Source organism: Protomyctophum parallelum (assembly GCF_964188405.1).
Source record: "Protomyctophum parallelum genome assembly, chromosome: 19".
Classification (NCBI taxonomy): Eukaryota; Metazoa; Chordata; class Actinopteri; order Myctophiformes; family Myctophidae; genus Protomyctophum; species Protomyctophum parallelum.
The window spans coordinates 24,190,749-24,212,822 of NC_139717.1; the positions used below are offsets into that span (position 1 = coordinate 24,190,749).

The 22,074-nt window shown below is 41.6% G+C and overlaps 2 protein-coding genes and 1 long non-coding RNA gene across 3 annotated transcripts in view; all 3 read left to right on the forward strand.

Moving 5' to 3' along the window:
- Positions 1–22,074, forward strand: part of LOC310876871 (adhesion G-protein coupled receptor F1-like) — a gene marked incomplete at its 3' end in the record, with an annotated part of 284,448 nt that overhangs the window by 43,469 nt on the left and 218,905 nt on the right. Inside the window, exon 2 of the mRNA XM_083790522.1 lies at positions 20,513–21,910. Coding sequence (XP_083646648.1) covers positions 20,513–21,910 — 1,398 coding nt within the window. The remainder of the gene's footprint in view (positions 1–20,512; positions 21,911–22,074) is intronic.
- Positions 713–14,529, forward strand: LOC310876362 (uncharacterized protein; the record flags this gene model as incomplete). Its single annotated transcript, XM_083789889.1, has 7 exons — positions 713–730; positions 822–844; positions 1,387–1,693; positions 2,877–2,902; positions 3,183–3,353; positions 6,833–7,054; positions 14,472–14,529. 7 exons carry the CDS (start codon positions 713–715, stop codon positions 14,527–14,529), a joined length of 825 nt encoding a protein of 274 aa, XP_083646015.1.
- On the forward strand, positions 17,472–17,993 carry LOC310876710. The gene is made up of 3 exons (XR_014570756.1): positions 17,472–17,573; positions 17,707–17,765; positions 17,868–17,993. It is a non-coding gene; the product is annotated as an uncharacterized lncRNA (long non-coding RNA).

A 22,074-nucleotide genomic window follows, 5' to 3' on the forward strand; every position in this document is an offset into this window, starting at 1 on the left:
AGTTCATATAATGGCCTGTTGTGGCGCTGGACTGGACCCAAAAAGCCCCATAGCTCCATAGAGGCCCATGTATTTTGGCCCAACTTCACCTAGACTGTATTACCTTAATAAACATGGTCATGAATACTTTCTTCTTCCAGTCACTAGTTTAAAGTCTCATTTCTAATGTCATAATATTCTTTTTGGAAAATTATGGTCCCATTAATTAAAATAATGACCATAAAGTCGCGTATGTTCTGAGGGGCGTGGCTACCGTTACCGTCTATGATCGGGATTCCCCTCCCACTCAAGAGTCTACTCCTCCCACTCGAGTCAAAATAAAAACCAACGGAGAAGAAGGGGGGAAGTCCCGCCTCGTTGTCTGGGCAGCCAATGGCCAGCTGGAACCAAACGGAGCCAGCCAATGGCCAGCTGGTACCAAACGGATCTAGAAAGTTGGCGACTTACATCAGGAATTAGCATATTATTACAGGCTTCATTTTACGTTCATGTTAGACCCGGCGAACGCTTTGTCCATATTTTTTACAGTCTATGCTTCTATCACTTCTCCATATAAACACTCATTCGGAATGACCATTTCCCATGTAAACTCGCGGCAAAAAACATTACATCGGATGTATTTTATTCGGGAATCGGAAGTATTTATTCGGAATGATCACCCTTCATGTAAACGTAGCCATTGTGACAGCAGTCGGTCAGGATGGACACATACATGACTGCTCCTCCAACAGTACCAGCTGTCACATACCCAACATGCACTGTGGCCAGAACTTCACCATCACAGTGACACCATATGCTGACTCGTGTGCTGGGAATCGCAGCATTCCTCACTACCTCATTGCAGGTACAGAGAGAGAACAGTATTTAAAATCTCTAAACTATTTACAGTACTAATCTGTCTGCAAAAGTTTCCAACAAACTCATTAGTTTATACTTATTCAAAAGGAGCACCCAGTAGAGCAGGGGTTCCCAAACCTTTTTGGCCCAAATACCCCTTGGGAGGGAGACATTTTTCCAGTACCCCCAATCCTCGCGATAAGCAATAAGCTACAACCTTACATTTAGTCGCGGAACCGACTTTGGGATCCGTGGCAGTAGGGTACAAAGCTCTACTAAGAGGCATACTCCTCTCTTAACCTTTCTCATCATCAGGCCAGAGTTTGATAGCGATCACTTGTCAGTACAAATGTATATCAAATATATCGTTACAGAAACTACTGAACCGAACACTACAGTCCTACCAACACCAGCAACTTCAGTAACTGGCAAGTATATACAGTATATGGCATGTGTTAAACTTTGAAACAGACTTAATTACCGGTAGTCTGCTTGATCTGAATATTTTCGCCCATCAGGAATAACTGAATTATGATTTTATCATTCTAGATTCAACAACTACTGCTACAACACAGCAGAACACTACAGCCATCGCATCAACTACTGCTACAACACAGCAGAACACTACAGCCATCACATCAACTACTGCTACAACACAGCAGAACACTACAGCCATCGCATCAACTACTGCTACAACACAGCAGAACACTACAGCCATCACATCAACTACTGCTACAACACAGCAGAACACTACAGCCATCGCATCAACTACTGCTACAACACAGCAGAACACTACAGCCATCACATCAACTACTGCTACAACACAGCAGAACACTACAGCCATCGCATCAACTTTGTTTGTTGTTGTTTGGGTTGTAAGTTTGTTTAGTATTTAACTTAAAATACGACATGAGACACTTAATATATAAATTCATTATTAGAAATGTTTCTAGACCTTCCTTTTCCGTGGTATACCGGTAATTGCTTTTCTAGAAAACGGCTTGCCCCCACCCCCCAAATTGATTTGCTGTCAGCCACTGATATTCACAAACACTGCAAATAAACAGATGCTTTCTTCACCCTCCCAATGACTGATTGTGGGGGCTAGCAGAGATGGAGTACTCGTAGAGAGGCTGGGGAATTGGAAATTGGTACTTGAAGGGTTCCCCAACACAGCAACCATCTGGGATCTCTCAGGGAGTTGAGCTAACACCGAACCGCTCCGTGGTTCGAACCAATCAGCGTGAGCTAAGGGCGGGATATGTGCGAAACCGGATGTGAAGCTATATAGACACGTCAATATGATTGGTTGTGTTTGCACGCCCACACGGTGATAGACAGACGGTCCCATCCAATCATCTACCAAGAAAAAAAGGAGCAGCCCGTCATCGATTTGCTTCCACGATCCCAGATCCCAATAAGCTGTGAAACAAATTTGTGTAGCAAGCTTCTTGGATCTGGCAGCGTCAGGTTATAGGGTAGGTACCCTCACAAAAAACATGCAGTAATCCTGGTCACTAAACTTCCTCCCCCTGGCCAGCCGGGGCGCCTGATGGAGGGGAAAGGAACTGGTTGGAATAACGTGTTCCTTCCACGCGCTACGTCCAACCAGGGAAACTCCCCCTGTCAGGTGTAAAGGAGCAACTTGGACACTCAGGCAAGAAGGAAGCATCAGTTAAAGTCCGTTGCTCTCCCCTTGTCCCCCATATATGGGGACTAGGTTGGTGGAGGGTGTGTAGAGCCCAGGATCACATTAGATGATTGACACAGGGGTGAAAAATGGGTTACAAAATCGTGGGATAAAAAATATATTAAAAAAAAAGAAAACATCGTGATTCACCATATGTTAATGATTTTTTCAGACCTCCAGTACTAGGAAACACAGAATGGGGGGGACTTAAAAAAAATATATATATCCCACACAACAGCTCTAAGGTATATTAATGACATAGTAACATGTTGAAAATGAGTGGAATGCCCCTTTATTACTAATTATAATCCAATCATTTCAAAATAGTGCGCCTCCTTCCCTCTCCTAGCTGTGCCTTGGGGTGGCTCTTACAGTGTCAGTTTGCTCGCTATTATCACCTGATACTGTACATAACTAATAGACTTTGCCGTATTAATGTCAACTGAACAGTTACTTTTCAGTACATGGAAAACAAACATAATTCAAAATTCTCCTCTGCCCCAACACAACACCACAAACATTCTCCAAAAACACCAAAAAGTCTGATAAAGCTGAAACACACCAACTGAATATTTTCAGTTTGGGGGGAAAACACGTTTTAAAGCACTTTCATGCAATACGTTCACAGTACAATAACAGCATTATGTATCCTTAGACTCAACAACTACTGCTACAACACAACACAATACTACAGCCAACACCACCACCACCACCATAAGAACAACAACAGCAACAACACCACCGTCATCACCAACAACAACATCAACACCATGATCAACAACACAACCGAACACCACTGTCATTACAACACCAACTTCGGTAACCTGTAGGCCTAAGTAACTAACTAGGAATTTGGTTGAATATTATGTTTGGACCATACCAACAACATGTGTGACCAGCATGTCATTTTAATAATGTAAATAATTATAATTATATAATTATATATATAATATCCTTTCTTAATGCAGAAGTGAAACATAGTGGATCGTGGGGCCCTTGTACCTGGGCTCAGCCCCCAAATATTAGTTGTGACACATACCATTTTAGGTGTACACTGATGCCACTTTTACATGACCAAGTATGAGTACTTTGGAATCTGCCCAACGTGCCTGTAATTCTTCGTTATGAGATCATAAAAGCTGAAGCATCCCACCCTAAGTAAAACTTTGCAATGTGATGTGAGAGTGCAAACTGGTCGACACAAACTCTGGACTCCTGGATTGCTGTCCTCAACTCCATACCTTCGAGCATCAGGGTCCGGAGCTCTCCAGTGTTGCTAGCTGCGCTGTCACACTGCAGTGTGTCTACATAGTAATTAATAATAATAATAATAATAATAAACTTTATTTGTATAGCACCTTTCATACATAAATGCAGCTCAAAGTGCTTCACAGGGCAGGACACAAAAATATAATATAATAAAACACAAGTAGTTAAAATGATAGAACAATGGCAAAGAACAAAATTGAATATAAGAACATAAAATAAATAAAAACAAATAAAAACACCACATGCAGCAATCAGTCAGGGCAGGGTAGGAACGTGCATAGTAAAACTCAACTAAAAGCAAGAGTGAAGAGGTGAGTCTTGAGTTGAGATTAAAAAATGTCTACAGAGAGTGCGTGTCTGAGCTCGAATGGAAGTTTATTCCAGGCTGTTGGGCCGTAGAAGCAAAAAGCTGCCTCACCATATCTTTTTGTGCACATTCTTTTAGGCACTTCAAGTAGGCCAGCATTGGAGGACCTGAGGGGGCGGTTAGGGACATATCTAGGTAGGCAGTCACGGAGGTACGGAGGTGCGAGACCATTTAGAGCTTTATAGACAAGTAAAATAATTGTAATATCAATCCTAAAAACAACCGGAAGCCAGTGCAGTGATGCCAAAACTGGAGTAATATGTTCTCTCATCTTAGTTCTAGTTAAAACTCTAGCTGCTGCATTTTGGACAAGTTGTAATCTGTCAGTCGTTTTCTTAGGCAGTCCTGAAAAGAGTGCATTGCAGTAGTCAGGCCGAGAAAAAACAAAGGCGTGGATTAGCGTTTTTGCATCGTCCAAGGACAAATAGGCTCTGATTCGTGCAATATTTCTAAGGTGAAAAAAGGCAATCTTGGTAACATGATTAATGTGTGAATTAAAATTCAATTCAGAATCAATAATAACCCCCATGGTTCTTTACTGTACTGTTACTTTCTACAGTCAGGTTGCCAAGTCTGCTTATTATTGATTCTTTCTGCTCGCTAGAACCGATTATGAGAACTTCTGTCTTATCCTCATTTAGCTTGAGAAAGTTCTCACTCATCCAACATTTGATGCTAGACAGACAGGTCAACAGCGGGTCTAAAGCACAGGGATCATCTGGGGCCACAGAAAGATATAGTTGGGTATCATCAGCATAGAAATGAAAATTGACTCCGTGATTGGTAATGAGTTCGCCCAATGGCAGAATGTACAAGGAGAACAGCAGAGGACCAAGAATCGAGACCTGTGGAACACCAGAACTGATGTTGTGTTTGTCTGAGTCAAACTCGGCTAGATTGACAAAGTAACTTCTGTTTGATAGGTAGGAGGAGAACCAGGACAGGGCCGTACCAGACAGGCCTATCCAGTGCTCCAGACGCTGTATTAAAATTGAATGATCAATCGTGTCAAATGCAGCCGTTAAATCTAGAAGTAAGAGAACGGATACATGTTTCTTGTCAGCAGACACCCTAAGATCATTCATTACTTTTACAAGTGCTGTTTCTGTGCTGTGATTTTTCCTAAAGCCAGATTGGAATTTGTTGTGCACATTATTGTTCTGTAGAAATACATCCAATTGATGAGAGATGCATTTTTCTAAAACCTTGCCCAGAAAGGGTAGATTTGAAATGGGTCGATAGTTACCCAAAACAGAGGGATCAAGATTGTGTTTCTTGAGTAGGGGCCTAACTACGGCAGTCTTCAGTGAGTCTGGGAAGACGCCTGATTGTAGAGAGCTGTTTACAATTTTTAGGATATCTCCAATCACACTGTCTAAGACCTCTTTGAGAAAGGTGGTGGGAATTGTATCCAATGAACAGGAGGAAGATGTCATCTGTGATATGGTTTTGCGGAGTTCGTCTTCATCAATTGCGCAAAACGATAATAGGCTCCCCCTGGAGAGATCTACCCTGGGACCATTAGCTGCTGTTTGAAGGTTTGCGCTAGCAGCAGCACCATTCATAATACCAGCTCTAATGTTAAAGATTTTGTTATCAAAAAAGCATGCAAACTCATTACACTTAGCTTTAGAGGCCGGGAATGACTGCTTGTAGGACTGGGGGGGGGTTTAAAAGTCGATCAATGGTAGAGAATAGGACTCTGGCATTTTTCTTGTTCTCGTTAATAATGCCAGAAAAATATGCCTGCCTTGCTAGACGCAAGGCTTTGTTATAGGCGACTGTTGACTTTTTAAGAATCTCTAGGTGGGTGGTGAGTTTATTTTTTCTCCAAGCTCGCTCAGCTCTACGACATTCTTGCTTCAGTGAGCGTGTATGCTCATTTAACCAGGGCATCACTCTGGTGTTATGTTTCTTTTTTGTTTTCAAAGGAGCCACTATATCAAGAGCTGACTCTAGTTTAAGATTACAAAATTGAACCATATCATTTACTGGGGGAGTATCGGGCAGGGGGGGGGGCCCAGATGACGAGAGAACTCGTCGGCTGCAGAAGAGCTAAAAAAACGCTTTGTTATGGTATATTCAGTGATGTTTTTCTCTAGATCAGAGACAGTCATATTAAAACACAGCAAATAGTGGTCTGATAGCTCAGGCCTTTCAATAGTCCTTTCCACAGTGATGTTCATCCCTCTAGAAATCACCAGGTCCAGAGTGTGCCCATGTTTATGTGTAGGCCCAACAACATGTTGGATAAACTCAAAGGAGTGCAATAACTCTAAGAAACCCATAGCCACAGCATCTGTAGCATCATCCAGGTGCAGATTAAGATCACCTGAGATAAGAGTTCTGTCATAGTTAGTGGAGCAGATAGATAAAAGTTCTGATATTTCTGTTAGAAATATTGCTTTACTGCATTTTGGCGGGCGATAGTGTGCCTCCTTCCCTCTCCTAACTGTGCCTTGAGTTGGCTCCCACAGTGTTAGTTTGCTCAACATCATCACCTGATACATAACTAATAATTTTTCTACCACAATACAACAGCACAACAATTCTCCAAAACACCAACATTTTAATCTGAAACACACCAACTGAATTTTTTCAAATAGAAACATGTTTTGCACTTTTATACATTACGTTCACAGTACAATAACAGCATTATGTATCCTCAGACCCAACTACTACTGCTACAACACAACAAAATACTACAGCCAACACCACCACCATGAGAACAACACAGAAGACAACAACGACGGCAGCAACTACAATGACACCAACGACACAGAAGACAACAGCAGCAACAACACAGAAGACAACAACGACGGCAGCAACTACAATGACACCAACGACACAGAAGACAACAGCAGCAACAACAACTACCTCAGCAAAAACGGGTAAGTTAATACTAACTCATATTGAAGTAATGGATACATTTTAAAGAAACAACTTAATTGGATGGATGCTAGAATAATTTCCAAACTCTGTGTGCGTGTGTGTGTGTGTGTGTGTGTGTGTGTGTGTGTGTGCGCGTACGTGCGTGCGTGCGTGCGTGCGTGCGCTGCGCGCGTGTGCGCTCCTGACTGTGTGTTTGGATATGGAGGCCGGGTACGTGAGAGGTGTTCTCCAGTTTGTTCCTCTAGTGACCATTTTTAACTGAGTAAATGTTATTTCCTGTAGTTTGATTAATTCCCCATGTGGGCTTGCAACTCTGTTTGACTCTACTTCAGACAGTATGATATAGTGGATACAGAGCACTCTATTCAGAGTTTAGCCATTTTAAATGCTAACGATGGTGGCACCAACAAACGTTTTTAGAATGTGTGCGTGTGTCTACTGCTTTTTGGCTCAGGTAAGACTAGCTGTCAACAAACCCATCGACACAACTTTTTCTACATATCTACAAATCTACCAAAAATCTACCAATCATATACTTGTATATTGAATGTCATAATCTCACTGTTTCATGAGGCGATGGACGGCGCATTCAGCCCATCGGTAAGTGTGACAAGTGTCCTTTGGAACAAATTGTATACATGTTACAAAACCATATGTCTAGGGGTAAAGGTAATGTAATATATGGAGGAGAAATGAAACCAAGGTCTTAATACAAGAATTTATTCAAAAGTATTATGAATAAATTATAATAATCAACAATAGTTTACAAAATAATGGCTCTTAACTCAAATAAATACAATCAAACGGAATCTCAAAACAAAACTAAAGTTACTCCTTTCCGAAGGGAGGTAACCTAACTAAACAAAAGGTTCAACTTCACAAATAAGGCAAAACAGTTGGAAACGACAGTGATACGACGGATGGGGGAAAGACCTTGAAAGTCAGTGTTTCCCCAGTGCCTGTCTGGGAATGAATGTGCTATATAGTGTGAGAGCCACGGCCGTTAGCTCCCTCACGTGACCGTCAGCCAATCAGGGAGGATGATCAGGCCTCCATGGTCATGGCCAACGGGAGTACCCAGACAACACAGCTGATGACAATCAGTCTGTCTGAAGACCCATTAGTATACTCTGCATGGGAGGAGAGTTAGTCTAATACAGGTTCATAACAACTGCTGCGCAGGTATAGATATATATATATATATTAGAAGACATCTAGGCCTAAGATAATTCCACATACATATATATATACTATAACAATACCACCATATAAATATATATATAACATTAGCAATAAACATATATATATATTTATAATCCAAAATAACACTCATAAATCATAACACTCATAATTAATCATAACCAAACACGACCATAGTCGTGACACCCCCCTTCCCGAAAAGAAGTTATATCCCCAAATAACTTCTTCTCAAGGAAGAGAGCACCTTAAACCCGGGAGAGGGCATCCGCGAGGACATTATCCGTCCCCTTCTTGTGACGAATTTCCACTTCAAAGTCCTGCAGCATCAATGACCATCTCATCAATCTTTGATTTGAATTTTGCATTTGCCTTAGGAACACAAGGGGATTATGGTCAGTATATACAACAATAGGTAATGGGCTTGAGCCGACATATACGAAGAGAGCTTCCTTCTCAACGGTACTATAGTTACCCTGCGCCGAATTAAATTTCTTTGAATAGTAGCAGATGGGATGATCGATAGTCTGTAGATCCTCCTGGAGTAGAACAGCACCGGCCCCACACGCGCTGGCATCCACCTCCAACTTGAACGGCTTGGTGAAGTCGGGCGCAGCAAGGACTGGAGTGCTGCAGAGGAGAGCCTTGCACGATTCAAACGCTAACTGACAGGCAGGCGACCAGATAAACACCCTTTTGATGCTTGTCAGCGTAGTCAGCGGCGCAGTGACGGCAGCAAAATTTTTGCAAAACCCCCGATAATAACCCGCCATGCCCAAAAACCGGCGGAGCTCACGCCTAGTCCTTGGCACAGGATACTCGAGAATAGCTTGGATTTTTGCATTAATAGCACGCACCTGGCCCTGACCAACCTGTTTCCCAAGATACGTTACGGTCGCACAACCAAATTCACATTTTGACAAATTTAATGTCAGGTTAGCCTCTCCTAACCGCTTAAAGATCTGTCCCAAAGTGTGTATATGCTCAAGCCAAGTATCATTGTAAGCTACAACATCGTCCAAATAAGTCTCGCAGTTGTCCACGCCTCTTAATACCGAATTCATTAATCTTTGAAATGTCGCTGGCGCATTTCTTAAGCCAAATGGCATCACTGTATATTGATACAAACCGTCCGGTGTCACGAATGCACTGATCTCTGATGCCCGGGGTGTCAAAGCCACTTGCCAATAACCCTTTAGCAAATCTAATTTAGTTACAAATTTAGCAGATCCCACTCGATCCACACAATCCAGCATCCTCGGGAGCGGATAGCTGTCAGCCTGCGTAATATTGTTAACCTTACGAAAATCGGTACAAAACCGCTGGCTCCCGTCAGCCTTGGGCACAAGCAAGCAAGGGCTAGACCACGCACTGCTGCTATGAACAGCCAGCCCGTTCTCTAACAGGTATTCAACTTCTTTCCGTAGTAAAGCACACTTGGTTGGATTAACCCGATAAGCATGTTGCTTAATAGGAGGGCAATCTTTCTGTACAATTACATCGTGAGAAAGGGCTGATGTGCGTGATGGGTTATCTGAAAACAGATTCACATTATTTTCCATCAAAGCAATAATGTCTGCTTGTGCCTGGGGACCCAAATGTTTTAAATACCCCGGTAAATCATTCAATATTTCAGAGTTCTGTAGACGTGACCCAGACGAACCTTTAACACGCAGCCCATCACTCTCAGGGGAATAGAGTGACGGCGCTGCTGCAGAAAGCGAAGCGACAACTGCGGGAATAACTGGAGTATCTGACTCGGTGCGAGCCAGATACGGCTTGAGCATATTCACATGACAAACCCTCGTCTTTTTGCGACGATCGGGCGTCAGAACCACATAATCCGTTTCACTTATTTTTTTGTCAATCAAATAAGGACCACTGAATTTGGCCTGGAAGGCTGAGCTTTGCAGTGGGAGCAGCACCAACACTTTTTGACCCACAGCAAACACTCTATGCACAGCCTTCCTGTCAAACCATGCCTTCATCTTACCTTGAGCTTTACTCAGAAAGCTGCTAGCCATTTGTCTGGCCTTGTGCAATCGCTCGCGAAACCCCGCAACAAAATCCAATACATTAGTCACAGGTGAGTTTGCGTTGGCTAATAAGCCCTCTCGAAACGCTCGCAGCGTCCCGCGCACCGTGTGGCCAAACACTAGCTCTGCTGGGCTAAACCCCAGCGACTCCTGTACACTCTCTCTTACTGCCAGCATAAGATAAGGCAAGCCCTCGTCCCAGGCTTTACCCGTTTCATGACAGTATTTCTTCATCATCGCTTTCAACATCTGGTGAAACCGCTCGAGCGCGCCCTGGGACTCAGGATGATAAGCGCTAGAGTGTCTGTGTTCAATACCAAGGATGGAAACAACTTGAGCAAATAATTTTGACATAAAATTTGAGCCCTGGTCACTTTGAATGTACCGGCAAAATCCAAAAGTAGAGAAAAAGCTAGAAAGCGCTTTAATAACTGGTCTCACTTTTAGTGTGCGTAATGGAAACGCTTCTGGGTAGCGCGTTGCACTACACATTACGGTAAGAATGTATTTGTGACCAGACTTTGTGGTCGGCAATGGGCCGACACAGTCAATCATGATGTGCTCAAATGGTTCACCCACAGCAGGGATTGGTTTCAACGGCGCAGGTGGAATAGTCTGGTTTGGCTTCCCCGTCATTTGACACACGTGACAAGTGCGGCAGAAGTCAGTAACAGACGCATTCAAACCCGGCCAGAAGAAATAGCGTAGGATGCGGTCATAAGTTTTACGAATGCCCAGGTGGCCAGAAATGTTGTCGTGAGCCAGATTGAGAATCTGGGAACGGAAACCCTGAGGTACAACAATCTGACGCACAACATTCCATTCCAAGTCACCGATAGCCGCTGGAAACCATCTACGCACAAGAATGCCATCCTCTACGCTATATGCGCTCGGTACGGCAGCATCACCCACTTTGGTGACGACCTCCCAGCACACAGAGAGAGAGCGATCGTGCTTCTGCGCATGCGCAAATGTTTCCCTATCGAATCCAAAATCACTTTTAGTAGGCAGCAAGCTCTTCCTAGCCTGCTTACGCTGTTTAGGTGGAGGACCAGCCACTGGTCGCTCGGCACACAAAAATGTGTCACACAACGTAGCCTCGTCATCAAACTTTTTCGACTGTGCGCGAGTCACAGCACAAGCCGGAAACACAGTGGGTGGGTCTCCCCGCACAGGCATAGCTAAGTCAGCCACAGGCTTTTCAACCACTTCTAGCGACGCAAACACTTTTTCCCCAGCTAAGTCGTTGCCAAGAATCATCCCCACCCCTTCAATGGGAAAACTTTCACGTAACCCGATCTGCACAAGGCCAGAAACAAGTGGAGAGCTTAAATGGATCATATGCAACGGTGCGCGAGAGGATCTCATGTCCACGCCCAAAACCAATGCATCAGAACCACAAAAGGTATTCTCCGCAAAGGGCAGTACACTCCGTAAGATAAGAGACTGTGAGGCGCCCGTATCACGCAAAATTGTGATGGGAACGCGCTCATTTTCCTTATCAGACAGAGAGACTGAGCCCTGCAAAATGAACGGATCAAAACACTCTTCTACCTCCCCCCGGACAGCCATAGCTGTCTCGGCAGCAGACAGAGGAATAATATGCACAAACGCCACACCCTTTGGTTTCTTTGAATACCCATTCCCATTTCCATTCTCTTTCTGTTGCTTCTGTTGTACTTTAGGGCAACGGGAAACCAAATGGCCCACTTCATGACAGTAAAAGCAAGCACGACTGTCAGGCGCTGCACTTGCGCCCCTCGGCGGACTTTTTGGCTGTGACAGTTTGTGCTGCTTTTTCTGTTTGTCAAACAGGCTCGGCCCACCGCGCACCGGAGAGACACCCGACCGGTGCGTCAGATCATACTCATCTGCCCTCACCGAGGCTTTAGCAATTGAGTTCACTTTTTGTTCCTCAAGATAGACAACAATACGATCTGGGATACATGATTTGAAATCTTCCATCAATATCAGCTCAGTAAGCTGCTCAAAAGTGTGTACGTTGCTCGCGTTGCACCATTTCTTAAACAATGTGGCTTTTTCACGGCCAAATTCCACAAACGTTTGAGTAGAGGACTTTTGAGCGGCCCTATATTTTTGCCTATAATGTTCAGGCACCATTTCGAAACCGCTAAGGATAGCCGCCTTTACGACATCATAACATAGGCTCTCTTCCACCGTGAGTGCGCTACAGATATCCTGTGCTCTACCAGTCAACTTACATTGGAGTAGCAAACTCCAGAATTCCTTGGGCCACTTAACAGCACCAGCAATTCGTTCAAAAGCACAAAAGTAGTTATCCAACTCACCCTCCTTGAACGCAGGTACCAATGCGATTTGTTTGCTTATATCGAACGCTGCCCCTCCTCTGGAACCATGGGATGACATATCCTCCTGTTGCCGCTGGCGCTGGGAGGCGGGCGCCCCTGTGGGCGCCTCGTCGGGGTAGGCCTGGCCTCGCAGGTGTGCCAGCTCGAGCTCACGTCTCTGATGCTCTAGTTTGCACTCCTCGCTCCGCAGCGTAGTTTGCGCTATCTCCAGCTCAAGTGCCCGGAGGCGCAGAACCCCCCCTATGTCCTGAGGACTCCCCCCAGTGCCCTGTGGGTCATTGTGTGGGACCTGAGCAGACGGTTCCCCCGTGGGATCCTCGTCCTGCCCTAACACACCCGTAGTGTCAGACTCGGCCCCACTGGTATTCGGTTCTGTGGTACTGAGTGATAGGTCCCCGACCTCACTCTCTGAAGCCATCGTAATGACTCCCTGTGAAAGCAACTGCCGTGAGACAGCCGCGAAAATCGCCTCTTTCTTTTTGGTACCGTGCGGTAAAGGAATGTTAAATTGTTTGGCAATACCGTACAATTCCCAATATGAGCAATTTTGTAGCTCCTCAAGCGACAAGACACCCGTTCTAGCACTCTCGTCATCAGAGGCCATAACACCGCAACAAACTCTCCTACTCAAACTGGTGCGAGCAACGTACTCACCATTAACACACCCCAATCCGTCTACCACCAAAAGCAATAATAGCAAAACAAAAAACATAACCAACTGAACAACTGAATCCTTAATTTGTTTTTTGAAACGGACGGGCTCCCAAATATGTTACAAAACCATATGTCTAGGGGTAAAGGTAATGTAATATATGGAGGAGAAATGAAACCAAGGTCTTAATACAAGAATTTATTCAAAAGTATTATGAATAAATTATAATAATCAACAATAGTTTACAAAATAATGGCTCTTAACTCAAATAAATACAATCAAACGGAATCTCAAAACAAAACTAAAGTTACTCCTTTCCGAAGGGAGGTAACCTAACTAAACAAAAGGTTCAACTTCACAAATAAGGCAAAACAGTTGGAAACGACAGTGATACGACGGATGGGGGAAAGACCTTGAAAGTCAGTGTTTCCCCAGTGCCTGTCTGGGAATGAATGTGCTATATAGTGTGAGAGCCACGGCCGTTAGCTCCCTCACGTGACCGTCAGCCAATCAGGGAGGATGATCAGGCCTCCATGGTCATGGCCAACGGGAGTACCCAGACAACACAGCTGATGACAATCAGTCTGTCTGAAGACCCATTAGTATACTCTGCATGGGAGGAGAGTTAGTCTAATACAGGTTCATAACAACTGCTGCGCAGGTATAGATATATATATATATATTAGAAGACATCTAGGCCTAAGATAATTCCACATACATATATATATACTATAACAATACCACCATATAAATATATATATAACATTAGCAATAAACATATATATATATTTATAATCCAAAATAACACTCATAAATCATAACACTCATAATTAATCATAACCAAACACGACCATAGTCGTGACAATACAACACGTGTATACAATTTGAGTGTTCCGAAATAGGAGACGTAAAACAAGTAGCCGAAAAAGACACATTTATCAATATTGTTCTTTTGAGAACGTATTATTTTGTGAGTCTGATTAATTTCTTTAGTGACAGAACACAGGTTCAACAGTTAGAATTATGCCAAAGTTTTGCCATGAGTGTTTTCTGCTCCTCTTTTTAGATTTGTCACACGTCGTTCATATCAAGCTGAGTATGTACATCATGTCTTGCCCTCTTCTTTATACTCACAGATATAGACCTTATTCTTATTACATACGTACCAGTCCTCACGTACCAGTCCTACATATCATTACAGATTCAACTACTGCTGCACCTACAGTTCTGACAACAACACAACCACCAACGATCGTTAAGTGTTTAAAAAACATTGTACATGTTACTTTCTACAGAGCTTCATGTACTTTGGTCGCATGACGTTCAGTAGTCTCACATAGCCAGAGTAGCTGCCAGACCATCGGTATATTTGCCTATCTCTGCCTATCAATCGTCTGCTCTGGATGACAAAATTACTGGTGACAAAATTACGCCCACTGTACGCCTTTACCACACCAACTGAATGCGTCCGCCCTTATTAGGAGGGCCGGCCTTCCCCTACGGCATTTATTTTATTATTTCAGAATAGCACCCTCCTCTACCCTAAACAGAATTATAATGGGACCAGATCACCGAAAGTCTGGGTACGTGAGACTAGACAGCCGGTAATATGCAAAGATAATTCTGTATTACAGTGTATTTGAATGAATGGATAAGGGTAATAGCCTTAGATACACAGTAAAACATGTTAATTTAACTGTAACCCATAAGGTTACACTCTTAGAGTTTCAAATGGATAAATTATTGCAGAGGAATTTAACTGTGTCGTATAATAAATAGTTAATAATTGAATAACAGATTACAGTAATAGTAGTGCAAATATAAGGACATCCAATATGAACTTCAGACTGCTGCTGACTGACAGCCTGTCACTCACACCATGTATTGTACATGTCACTCATGAGTCAATGTCACTGATATCAAGTATTCTCATGCTTTGGATGTGCAATTTATGCCTGTTTTTTTGTGACTGATTTCATACACTACTGCATAATAACTCGTAAATTACACTAACTCAACAAGAAAATGACAAAGACAGACAGACAATGTGATGACTCATGGGAACACGTGTGGTTGTGGTTGGGAGGGGTTATTAAAAAAATCACACTTGGGTGAAGTGAGGGGAGCTCACTTGGCTGCCTAATAGTTTTGATTTTTTCATTATAGTTTAGTTTTAGTTAGTTAAGACATTCTTTTTAGTTAGTTTTAGTTTAGTTTAGTTTTTAGAGCGGGTTTGCTAGTTTTTATTTAGTTTTTATTTTGGTGAAAATGCTTAGTTTTAGTTTAGTTTTAGTTTAGTTATAGTTTAGTTTTAGGTTTTTTTCGTACTTCGGTTTATTTGTGGGTTAGGGTTAGCGTGGCTATACATGCTGCCGTACGGTGCTGAAAACTGCTGTAAAACTTGTTGGAGAAATGAGGAAATGAATCCAATGAATTTAAAAGGTTTATATTATAAATATCCGAAAGGCATATAAATATTGATAAAAACTAAAACTAAGGGTATTTTGTCTATAATTTCAGTTAGTTTTAGTTAGTTTTGAGGACACACAATACAGTTTCATTTTAGTTATCGTTTTTTAATTTATCTTTAGTTTTTATTAGTTTCAGTTAACTAAAATGTTTTTTTAATTCTAGTTTTAGTTTTTTAGTTAGTTTTAGTTAACTATTATAACCTTGTGCCACAGCCACATGACCTCACACGAGGCATACATAAAGCAACATATATAGTGGCAGATTCACTGCCACTATATACGTTAGCAGACATGAATGCAGTGTGTTAATGTATAAAACGTATCCAGTCACAACAAGATGTATTTATATTGGCCACATAACGTCTCACATTGTCAATGTTTAACTGCCATAAACAAACAGTAAAAGTCCATAGACTTGGCTGCCATTTGATTTTTGTCAAAAGTTTGATTTGATAATCTATATTTTGAACTTTCAGGTAAAAAAAAACAAAATAAAAAAACAATGTACAGTATTAAAAAATAATAGAAAATATAAAAAATGAAATAAACAAATGAAATAATTAAATAAACAAAGAAAAAAACACAACAATGTGATCATTGATCTTCCACCATAAGTTCAAAAAGTAGTAGGAAGAAGTAAAGACTTATTTACTCCTACCCCCTTCTTATCTAATATTCATAATCCCTATAAGCAATTACAATTTTAACTGTATAAATCATATAATCCATGTGTATCTGTATCCGTATACTCCTATACTAACTATATATATATACTGTATATATAAGAAGTAAGTAATTCATAGCCAGAAACAATCAATGTGCCCCATCCTCCTCTCTGTAACATCCTCTTAAAAAGGGCTCTAAACAAACATTAAAAATCCATAGACTTGGCTGCTATATGTCGTAATAATACAAAAAAATAAAACAGGCATTGGAGGGGCCAGCGCCCCTCAAACAGTGGGATGGGGTGTCTCTTCTTATGGTTCCTCTGCCTATGCATTAATATAATTACAGATTCAACTACTGCACCTACAGTTCCGCCAGCACCACAACCAACAACAACGTTCGGTAAGTGTTTAAAAAACATTGTACTTTAAAAAACCCTTATACTTACGTTGTATACTTATGCTGTTTGACAGTGTCTACATACAAGCTCAACGCATCACATCATGATGTATTTTGTAGGTCTGCTTTTTATACATGTTTTGCCATTCTTTTTACATTTTTGAAACTCTTCGTCTATTATGACATGACCAAGATAGGAACATCACGTTGTAAGTGGTTACGTTTGTGAAATGAAAAGTATTAACAAGAGCTTAACTACATTGTATCCATTGGAATGCAGCTTTTTTACATTTCATGAAAGTTTGAACATCATTGTCCACCTTGGGAATGTATATCGTTGCTGTCGGGCAGAAACCTTATCTTCATATTTTAACCTTTTTTGTTTTATTTTTCTCGTTAATCTCGCAAATTAACGCTACTTGATTATACTACACTACTGCAGTGTCCCACAAAAGTATCGTGAAACGACACCTTTTGACCATGTCGATCTGCTACTTTTGCTAAAAAATATATATATATATATTTGAATCCTGAAAAGTAACAGTTTATTAACTCCATTGTTGTGGAATTATGAGATATCAACGACAGAGATGATATGGTTATTGCATACAAGACAATGCATGCAACTGCAGTATACTGTCTTTGTCTTTTTTTATCCTTGCCCAGAATTGAACATGTCAGTTAGGCTTAAAAGGACTTTCACAGAGGATTTAAATGATGAAGAAAGTACAGAATTCCGACGTTTTAAAGAACGTATGGAGGTCCTGGTAAGTAAGTGTGTGTGTGTGTGTGTGTGTGTGTGTGTGTGTGTGTGTGTGTGTGTGTGTGTGTGTGTGTGTGTGTGTGTGAATCCATCATATTGCTGTGTTCCTGTCATTAAAAGTATCATTTCATTTGCAGTTGAATGAGACTTATGGAAGAATCACAGGGTTCATTTCTATTGATGTAACAAACTTTAGGTACAGTATTTTACAGCAACAAATACAGCAATTTAGATGTACTGTAGGGCTGTGCGACACATTTATGTTCTCAACTTTTTCCTGGTTTGGTCTTACTAACAGACAAGGAAGCACTATTGTAAACTACGTTTTGCAAACATCATCTGTTAATACAACGGAATTACTCAAAGCAAATAAAGATCTCCCAAATGTCTTAAAGAAGGGAAATCTGACTGCAGAAGGCCCAGTTTCGACAACTTCCACGAGTACGTTTTTAAAATAAGCTACAGAAAAATGATGTCATCAATTGGGAATCAGATAGTAAAAGTATCAACTTATCCTGTTCACTTTTTCCCAAGGTAAAAAAGAAATCACTTTTCCTGAAACGTACACTGGTCAAACCATAAGCATGACTTGCACTCCTGAGTTTCTGGCCGAAGTTATTAGTTCGAAGTGGGAAATCAATGGGAAGGATGCCACAAACTTTAAAAGGTTTGAAGTGACATTCTCTGCCAAATGTGCCATAGTAATAATAAAATAAAATGTTGCAAATGTGCCACTTTTACCATTTAATTTTGAACCTGTACAATATTCTAGATCACCACTCACATGTAAAAGTTGTACTATTTCACATTGTACTGATTCATCAACTAATTCAAGCTTCATTTTAATCTCAGGGGATTATAAATGTATCCTGGAACTTCGAGCAATGACATTCGTGCAGAACGGACACATGGAATCTGATGTCATCAAAGAAGCTCCCAACATACGAGTCAATAGCACTTACAACATCCCCTGTAAGGGAGGTGATACTCAAGACCTTAGTTGTTGCGTGCAAAGTCCCTATAAAGTCCAGTGGAGGAATGAGGAGGAAGTGGACTTACCTTCAGGTAAGAATGAATTGGCGAGGCACATCGGTGTCTTCCAGCCGGAACCAGTCTTTCTCTCTTGCTCGACTTCTTGTCTCTACTCTGTCTTATCTAATAAAGCATAATTTAGTCTTACAAAAGGAAAAAATAATGGCTCATCACAGTGCACTTCTAGGACTACTATAAAAGCTATACACACAGCTGCCTGTAATTCACCAATATGATTAAATGTTCACAGATAACCAAGGTCAAGAAGATAATTTCTGCATCATCTACAAGTACATAATTGGAAACTGCGCAGGTGATGTCGAAAAACACTTCACGTGTTATGCGACTGGGACCATTTATAAAAAGACAACAACTCTGAACATCTTCCGTGTCACTTTGATCAGTAAGCTCCACCCTCAGATCTTCTGCCACTTTGAGCAGTTTAAAAAACGCTTATACCTGATTTTCTGATGTTTTTGAGCAATTTGCATGAAATTTTAATTGTTTCTGTGTAGCTCAGTCAGTAGAGCTCTTGCCTTCGGACCACAAGGTTGTGTCTTCAAATCCGGGTACTGTCAACTCAGCTCGTCAGTCGTATTTGTGCATATTGTTCTTATTGCGTATTGTCTTCTTTCTTGGTCCCGCCTTATCGCTGCTTGCAGCTTTATTATTATTATTATTGTTATTGTTATTATTATTATTGTTGTGCAGTCATAAAATTTGGAAATAACTAGATTCTTTGCACTTGGCACAAGGTAATGTGCCATGTAATGATGAGGAGTATGGTAGTGGACGAGAAGGAGACATATCAGAACGAGCATGTGATCCTGGCCAGGTTGGAAAAATACGCGTCCAATGTCTCAGTGGACAATGGAAACTTCTGGAGGATAGTTGTATTGTAAAAGAAATAGCAGAACTTCGGACTGAATCGCAGGTAAAATAAGCCTTTTTTAAATCTTTATAGGGAATACCACCACATGATGGGGAATCACTTTCACCAGTGGTTCTCAAAATGGGCTCTGAGGACCCCCAGGCGTCCTCGAGGGTGTTCCAGGGGGTCCCCACCAGTGAAATTATTTTAGTCACTATAACCCTATACACAGCGGATATTTGAAAATAGCTGATCTACAAGCTCACAACACGTTGAAATGTTACTTGTGAAGTTATAAGTCAGCTACTTAAAAGAAAATATATATATATATTTTTGGAATATTTGTTGAAATGGTTTAACAACAATTATCTTGTATGAGAGTCTTTGGTAGAAGATATTTCCAGATGGGACCCGGTCCACTAATTATTAATTTGGGGGTTCTTGACATTTGAGAACCACTGGTAACAGTACAGAACCACTGGTAACAGAATGTTCTTGGTTGGTAACATGCAAATGCAATTGACATGTTTGATTCTTTTAGGATTTGGTTGCGAAGACAGTTCCAGAATTTGTGGGGAATCTAACTAATGTGGCAGAAGCACATCAAACAGAAATTACTGGTTCGAGTGCAACCATATCTGCTATTATTGACATCCTGGACAACATTGCAGATGTCGCTGTTGATGTCGATGAGATTGTCATGACGGTGGAAATAAATCCCCATATAGGTTGCTATATGCCTCGCAGCCCTCGCCTCAAAAATATACCTATTAAGGCCTATTAAAGAAAATATATAGAATGTCATTATGGAGTAGGTGAATGATTCTTACTTTCATGGTAACCTAATAATCTCAGCTTAATGATGTCTAGATGTCTAGATGTTAGACATGTCGTTCATCACTAAAACACCCAATTGAGAACCACAGGCGAGCTTTATTATGTCACATTGTACTTTGCTTACAGTATTATGCAATATTTTGTAGCTTAAAACAAGATAAACATGTTATCACTCTAACAGAGAAATGCTGTTTTGTCTGCAGAATATCCTGGAAATAGTGGATGTCATCATTGATGAAGCAGCAACAGAATCCTGGTTCATTTTAAACACCAACAAAACCCTCAATGTCAGCTCAAAGTTTCTAATTTCATTGGAAAGTATCATCGACTCCTTGGAAGGAGAGTTTAATATATCAACCGAACTCATTCTGCTGGACAGAACAAGATTCAACAACTCGTACCAGGCGGACATTAACTCTAGTGTCACCCTCAACATTCTAAACACCAGTGCTACCAACCTCTTCATTACCACCATTGTCTTCCCCCTCAACAGCATTCTACCTCCCAGGAATGCCAGCTTCAACGCCAGCAGCTTCAATACCACTAGCAACGAAACCAGCTATGAGAACACCATCAATGGCAAAGTTCTGATGGTCAAGCTGAACACCACGGTTGAAAATGTGATAATAACTTTTGACAAACAAAACACGTCGTTGACATTGAGCCCACAGTGCGTCTTCTGGAACTTCGCACTCTTTGATAACCTCGGCGGATGGGACCACGAGGGGTGTGCTTTTGTGTCAGACATAAATGATACCGTCACCTGTAACTGCACCCACCTAACCTCCTTCACAATTCTTATGTCGATTGACATTCCCCCAGAAATTAAAGTTTTACTGGATATAATCTCGTACATTGGCATAGGGATATCAATGGGATGCTTGGTCATTTGTCTCATCGTTGAGGGAGTCGTTTGGAAGGCCATGACCAGAAACAGCACCTCATACATGCGTCATGTTTGTATTGTGAACATTGCGGTGTCTCTGCTCATTGCAGACATCTGGTTCATCATTGGATCAGCAATTGCCGACAACCCCCTTGAAAATCCAGGGGAAGATTACAGAGTTCCAGTCGCTCCATGCCGCGCAGCAACATTTTTCATACACTTTTTCTACCTTGCCCTGTTCTTTTGGATGCTTGTGTCTGGCCTTCTCCTGTTTTACCGAACCATCATGGTTTTCTCCCAGATGTCTAAATCAACCATGCTGGCCATCGGTTTCTGTTTGGGCTACGGAGGACCTTTAATTATAGCAGTCGTCACCATTGCCTCTACAGCGGGCAACATTGGCTACATCAGAGAATACAACGCTTGTTGGCTAAACTGGCACAAGACGAAAGCCCTACTTGCGTTCGTGATTCCTGCCTTGACCATTGTTTTTATAAACTTCATAATTCTAATCGTGGTCTTGTACAAAATGCTGAGGAGAGGTGTGGAGCATTCTGACCAGTCAGATGAAACGAATGCGATAGTTGTCGTCGCAAGATGCTTGGCCATTTTGACTCCTTTCTTTGGATTGACTTGGGGTCTGGGAGTGGGAACTATGACAGCTCCAACAAATATTGGAATCCATATTGCCTTTGCATTCTTCAACTCATTACAGGTAATGCAAAAGCATATAGGCTAATTTTCCTACTTATATTGATCCCAAATGACTTGCCATGGGGTCTATTTTGAGGGGTTTCAGAAATGCCCCTGTTGTCCAGTTTCCCTCCTCTCTATCACAGTCTCGTAAATCATGTTTTGAGGTGAGCGTTCGGCACAACT